This window comes from Coenobita brevimanus, chromosome 6 (genome assembly GCF_032717465.1).
Source record: "Coenobita brevimanus isolate Jiangsu-jjx chromosome 6, ASM3271746v2, whole genome shotgun sequence".
In the NCBI taxonomy this organism is placed as follows: Eukaryota; Metazoa; Arthropoda; class Malacostraca; order Decapoda; family Coenobitidae; genus Coenobita; species Coenobita brevimanus.
In genome coordinates, this window is record NC_136959.1 from 41,984,558 (window position 1) to 41,991,983 (window position 7,426).

Genomic DNA, 7,426 nt, shown 5'->3' on the forward strand with positions numbered 1-7,426 from the left:
AACACAGCAATCCCCAACACCGGTCCTCCAAAACACTACCACAAAGACCATTGGTATTATAGCCCTAGAGTCAAAGAACTCAACCACCAACTAAACAGGGCTAAAAAGATCCACCGCTCCACCCCCACCCCCGATGCACTAAGATATCTCCAGAGTGTTATCAGGCACTTTATAGCAGAGAAGAACAGCATAAAAGAGCAAAAATGGCTGGAGTGGTGCCAATCTCTGGGGGCTGACACCAATCTTGGGTCTACTTGGAGGAAACTAAAAGTAGTCTCTTGCCCTACAACTGCCCGCCCCCCGACCCACACCGACCTCCGTGGGAAGGCTGAGGACATGGCTGAGGCCTTTGCCCTCAGAACTTCCCCCCAGCAACTCCCACTCTCCACCAGACGCAAACAAGAAGACCTACACCAACACAGAGCACACTGATCCACACTAGTAAAAACACCCCAGCCGAGACAGACTGCCTTTTCACCATACACGAGCTAATGAACACCTACAAAACTAGCACCGACACCGCTCCAGGTTCAGACTGGATTACTTACACCATGCTTTCACATGCAGGTCCAGTGGCTGAGAAGTCCTTCCTCGACCTGCTCAACCACTCCTGGACCCTCGGCCGTGTACCCTCGCAGTGGAAGCGTGCTGTGATCCATCCCATCCCTAACAAAACGACCCCAACAACCCCTGTCCTATCTCCCTTCTCAGTTGTCTCGGCAAAATTGCTGAACGGATGGTTCTCCACCGTCTGACATGGTCACTACCTCCCCCACACAGCCACATCTTTGCCTGCATTAAGGGCATAGGTGCCTCAGAATGCCTCAGCTCCTCCCTGTCTGAATTCCGAGGAGGCAAATGTCCAGCTGTCTTCATAGATCTCGACAAATCTTTCGAACTAGCATGCCCAGAGGCTATCCTTGCAACCCTGGCACGCAGGGGTGTGAGGGGTCGCCTTCTTTGCTGGCTCGAGGACTTCTTCCGAGATCGTGAAGCTGCTGTTCGCTTCCATGGATTCACTTCTTCCCCCCACAAACACCAAAATGGCACTCAACAAGGCAGTATTCTCAGTCCAACCCTGTTCAATGCCCTTGTGGAGTGCTTCCTACATATCGACTTAGGACCCAGGATCAGACTAACGAGTTATGCCGACGATCTAGCCCTCGCCATCCATAGAGGCCCTTACCATTCTCAAGCTCAGAAAACCCTCCCTAAATTACACTCAGTGTGCCAAGAACTCGGCCTCAAAATTAACGTCTCAAAAACAAAGGTCCTTCCTATCGGCATCAGACCTCCTATCAATCAACTGAGCCTCGGTCAAACGCCCATTGCATATGTAACTACACACAAATACCTGAGCGTGATCATCAATTCCCACCTCTCTTTCAGACCCGAAGTTGCATGCCTGAGAGATAAGACCAAAACCCGGATCTCAGCACTCAGAGCTCTAGCGGGTAAAGCGGGAGGAGCCACCTTTAAGGTCCTCCGCCTCTTTTACATGCAGACTATCAGATCAGCCGTTGACTACTCCGCACCTGTTCTCCCGACCATCGATCCAGGACAATCCCAAAAGCTAGAGGTCATACAGAATGAAGCCATGAGGATATTGTCTGGCTTCGAGTGTGACCTCATAAGCCTCGACCTCTGCATCAAAACTCGTGTTGCTACCCTTGCCACCAAACTAGCCCGCAGTGCATCTCCGCTCCCCCTCTTATCGCGAATCAAAACATCAATAGACCTCCACCCTGATATACTCACAGGCAGCTGGCTCCACAGCACAGCCAGAGCCATCCATGCCCTCAAGACATCCTCATACATAATCAAGCTCCTGACTCTCTTGCCCCCCCACTGTCGCCCCCAGGCCTCATGGGACCCCCCTCTATGCAATACATTCATCACCAATCCACCTCCTAAATCACACACTCCCACCCAGCAACTCCACCAAGAAGCCCTACAGCGCATCCACACCATCACCCCAGAGGATGTAGTCACTTATTATACCGATGGCCCTGTCTCTGATGGTCGAGCTGCTGCAGCCTTTGTCTGTGAACAACGAGCACAGGGATTCCGTCTAACCAACGGGGCCTCCACACTACAAACTGAACTGGTGGCAATAGTGGCTGCACTAAAGGACACCCTGCTCCAAAACCCTTCATCCACCATCATCATTGACTCTATGGCAGCCATCCATACCCTTAGACAGCCTCTTCCCACTGATAACACGTTCATTATCACAGACGTACTTGCCACCACCCAACGAATACAGGATGCAGGGGGATCAGTCACTTTACATTGGATCTCCAGTCATGCGGGCATCAGGGGAAATGAAAAGGCAGATGCTGCTGCGAGACAGGCACCATTACGCCCCAGCGTTGACATAGAGATAGCACTGAGCTTTTCCAGCATCAAGAAAATAATTCAACACCAAGCAGCAGCCCGCAGCAGAGAAGATCACAGACAACAAGTACGACTCGGCTCCCCTTCTGCAACGTGGTTTGCTTAGGCCACACAATACGCGCCACTCAAACCGCCTCTGCCAAAAGATAATCTGCTACTCACTCACCTCCGCTGCCTCAGACTGGGATATCCCAGCCTCTCTGAATTAGACACAGTAAGCGACCCCCCCTCCAACAGAATGCGAGCACTGCCAAGCCGGCATCCCTTACCCACTGCTCCACTACCTCCTCTGCTGCCCAGTCACATCCTGCCTTAGGGCAAACCTCCCCCTATCCAAATCCTGACGTTCCTAGAGCCCACACTGCAGCAATCCCGCTCAGTATCCTTCGAAACACCGCAGCCAACGTCGTTGCCACTGCCCCACTCAGTACCCTCCTTGAAGTGATGCAAAGCGTGCACCCTCCACCCTAATTAAAAAAAAAAAAATGCAGGAAAAAATAGTGTGAACAGGGCGGCACGTCCGCCCTGTACAGTCTGCCTTCCCCCTTCATGTCAAAGCTTACTCCCACCGACCGGGCTAATGTATGGCCCAGCCTCCACTACAGGTGGAGGAAATCTTCAAACGAACGAACGATATACACTCTCTGTCTCTCATTATTCATTCTCTCCAAAGGGCCAAACCATCCCAAAGTATTCCTCCTAAAGTTTTCTAGTTAGCATATCCACATCCACAGCGCCCTTTCACTTTCCCATCTTGTCTGTCTCTCAGCGTGGGGTAAACATCACATGCTCATCTCAGATAACACATCATGTTCCCGAATGTGTAAGACAGTAGGAACCATCTTTTATATATCATTTTATCATTGGTTATTCTGTAATATTTATCTTACCTGATTTTTTTTTCACCATTGGTATTCAATAGAAGCCCCAACACTCTGGGGAACGTTGTCACTGAATCGAAATTATAACATGTTGGTAATAATTTATAAATTCTTTCGAAAAGTAACTTCGTAGAAAATGATTTTTACGGGTACACAAGTGTATTTTTTGCAAATGAGAATCTAGTCTCATAGTTTCCACTTCTAGGTTTAAGTGCATGAAATTAACCTACCACATTCTGTTACTAAAGGCTGGTGGCCAGCTTAGGCCCCTGGTGGTATTATACGATCGAATAACAGCCAACCTCCTCACGAGGATGCGATCAGTTTGGTTTTATGGAACACAGAACCATCATCATAACCGACGACTTTACACCATTAGACCACCAGAGCCTTTCTGCAAACGGTGGATTGTTCCTGGGGAGTGAGAGAAGGGGCAAGGATGGCAATGACCAACAATCTGTTGGTCTATCTCTCGTTGTAACCTCGCATGGTATGATATGGACGCAAAGCACTGACTGAAATAACGGTGCGACGAATTACCGAAGCAGCAGTCATTTATCGAATCGGCACACAGTCGGCACGAAAATATAATTTTATCACCATATAGGTTCAATCACACATAATTATCTTAAATCTGGTCCAAATATTTTTTAATTAATAAAAAAAGATTAGGATTCAGAGAGAAAATGTGCTGAAGTTTAAGTGTTTCTCCTTTAAATAGCCAGCTCATCTTAACAGACTTCTAGCTTGCAAATACACCCACGATCCAGTGTTTCAGTACCTCCCAGCTCCTGGTCTGAGGAAAGTTGAAGCCAGGGATACAGAGCGGCCAGGCGAGCTGACAAGCGTGAGTAGTAGTTTGCTATTGAAGGCCAGGCAAGTGGAAGCCACACCCCCAGCCACCACCACGATCATCACTACCGCCATCCTCGCAGACAAATATTACCATAGCTATGGAATATGAATATGTGGCATTGTTAGGGTGATAATCATAATTTGTAAGGTACTGTGTAATGTTAACCCACCCCATGTTAGGTCAAAGAGAGAATGTGTAAACAGTCACGCAGTCGCAGTATTATATCTCTCCTTGGTCGGGCCTAAGCATATGTTGTTATTATCATCATCATCATCATTATCATCATCATCATCATCATCATCATCATTAGTAGTAGTAGTAGTAGCAGTAGTAGTAGTAGTAGTAGTAGTAGTAATAGTAGTAGTAGTAGTAGTAGTAGTAGTAGTAGTAATACTATCAGCAGTAGTAGCACTATTAGCAGTAGTAGTAGTACTAGCAGTAGTAGTATGGAGGGGTACCGAGGACATTCAGAATTAAATGGGTGAAGAACCTGCAGTGCTGAGCAAGAAGGAGGGGGAGGACGTCTTGTATCGAGAAGAAGGAACACCAGCGCTGATGGAGGCAGATGGGGGGGGGGGGTAACTGGGACGGTAATGGAGGTGTAGCGACCAGTTAGACATTAGCTCAACAGTGTCATCCTCAGACACGATTGCGGTAGGGTTCAGATACCGGCACCACAGAACAGTCTCACATGAAACGAGTGATCAGAAACACCGAAACAGGATTGGAAACAGTGGCATAACATGCACCTGCAGAAGAGTATGCATTCATAAGACTGCCTAGATATAATATACGTTACTGTGTTATAATCAAGCCATGTGGAGAATGGTCCAGACTCAAACCTTCTGTTCCGTAGATATGAAGGCGAGAGAGGTATGGGACAGCATCAGACGTCGTCCAAACATCTGCACAATTTGGTGAACTCCTTGCTCGTCCGCCTGCAGGCAGTCACTGATGCGCAGGGGGGTTGGGCAAAGTATTAAGCCCTTTAGTAATGAGTAGTGATGTCATTAATGAAACACAAACTTTAGCTGATGCTCATTTATTCCATACCTTATGCCTTTCATGTGTTTGTTGCACGTAACGATCGTGACTGGGTTATTTGTCCATGATGTAAGATACCTACTGTAGTTACAATGATAATTCGCCTGGGCGTTGAGAATCGGCCACGAGTAGTTGCAGGAGTTGCGATATTGAGAAATGGGGACTAATAAACCACACTGGACGACAGGCAAGTGCATTCACCGGTTCTAGAAGATAACTTGATATAAAGAGCTGATAAGCCACATGATGAGAGGCGGCATACAGCCATACAAATGCTTTCTCCAGCACTCCCTCTTTCACCAACCCTTTCCTGCATTATTTCTCAGTTTCACCTCTACTCGCATTATTTCGCATCAACCTCTCCCTTTATGACTTTTTCTCCCCAGTCTTCTCACACTACGTCCTATCACATTTCCCTTCTTTTTTTCTAATGCATCTGTCTCAGTAATTACTACTGCAGTGACTGACCACCATATCGACAGTCACAACACTACTGGGACTGCTTCCCTTATAATGTCACTGCTGCTATCACTACTATGCCTTCAAATAATAATCTACATGCTTGTCCATCTGTCTATGTGTTTCTGTTTACCATATTTTCCCCAAACCCCCTTGGCTTCGTCAAGAATGCTTAACATTCTCCTCCGTCTATGGGCTACTTACCTCCCATCTCACGGGGCCGGTGGTCCTACTAGTTCGACACTAGACGACCTTTTCCCTCCTTTAAGCTCCTACTGCATGTTCTTCACCGTTTTACCGCGGAATTCTCGCGGTTGCTATTAATAATAATAATAATTAACTAAATAATGAACAGACCAACAAAAAGAACATATTAATGCTAGTAATAATAATTAATAATTACTAACACTAATGGTAATACCCACACGTGTTTAGGCATGACAAAGGAAATAAATAATTATACAACTGTATGAATGTGTTTACACATTCTTTATCTGACGTAACATGGGGGTGGGTTAACGTTACACAGTAACTAATAAATTATTACTATCACCCTAACAATGCCACATGTTATGGTACAGTTTTGTTTCATATTCCATGGCTATGGTGACATTTGTCTGCGAGAATGGAGGTAGTGATGATCGTGGTGGTGGTTGGGGGTGTGGCTTCCATTTGCTTGGCCCTCAGTAGCAAACTACCACTCACGCTTGTAATCTCGCCTGGCCGCTCTGTAACCCTGGCTTCGACTTTCTTCCGACAGGGGGGGGGGTACTGAAACTTTGGATCGTGGGTGTACAGTACATTGATTTAAAATGCAAATCAATTTATTGACAGGTATATTTTAACCTACTTACCGATATTTTGATACTTGTCCGTACTTACTTTCCAATATAAGATTTTGAGGATTTAAGGGATGTGTTTTTGGACTATATTTAGAGCAATAGCGCGACCACTGGGCTATTCCTTGGTGTCTGGGATAAACTCTGACATTTAAGTAGATGATGTTATTTGTACTGTTTAGTCTGTGTTACTAAAACTGTGCTTAAAGCAGGAAAAGAAAGCGCACTTAGTTGTGGTGGTGATAGTGGTAGAGGAGGAACTCAAAATTTGTCCTGGAGGGGATCGAGACTCGCCTCGCCACACCACATTCTCTCTCTCCCTCCCTCCATCTCTCTCTCTCTCTCTGTCTCGTGTCGGACAAAGCTCACTATGATAAAAGCCCCATAGTTCAAAAGCCCTTAAAGCAAACCCCCTTAGCACACACACACACACACACACACACACACACACACACACACACATTCACACACAAAGACTTATATACACATATATGCATGCACACACGTACACACAAATGTATGGGTGCACGCACACACATCCAAGCACACACACATGCACACATACAAATATATTCACGTACATACACATGCAGGAGCCTCTTGAGAACAGTCATCTCACACACACACACACACACACACACACACACACACACACACACACACACACACACACACACACACACACAACACACACACACACACACACACACATATTCACTCACCGCTCGCTGGTTCTGTGGTAACGTTCTCGCTTGCCATCTGGTAGACGGGAGTTCGCGCCTCGCTCAGGCTGCGAAAAGTTTCACTGACGAAGTCCGTGGTTACTGTCCTCCTTGAGCAAGGGGATGGGTGTGTGCTTGTGTGAAGGTCACAGCCTTGCCCTTAGATCGGACTATATGAGCTCTCAGCTCCCTTCCGGGAGGGTAAAAAGCTGACTATCACGACCATCA

General features: G+C 46.8%; 1 protein-coding gene across 1 annotated transcript; it reads left to right on the plus strand.

The window, feature by feature from the left end:
- The first annotated feature begins 736 nt into the window (after positions 1-736).
- Positions 737-2,503, plus strand: LOC145401045 (uncharacterized). The gene has a single exon (XM_080273424.1). It carries the CDS (start codon positions 737-739, stop codon positions 2,501-2,503), a length of 1,767 nt encoding a protein of 588 aa, XP_080129550.1.
- Positions 2,504-7,426: the final 4,923 nt, after the last annotated feature.

Bases quoted from the DNA above. Each gene is read 5' to 3' on its own strand.
- LOC145401045 (XM_080273424.1), top strand. From the start codon at position 737: ATGGTTCTCCACCGTCTGACATGGTCACTACCTCCCCCACACAGCCAC.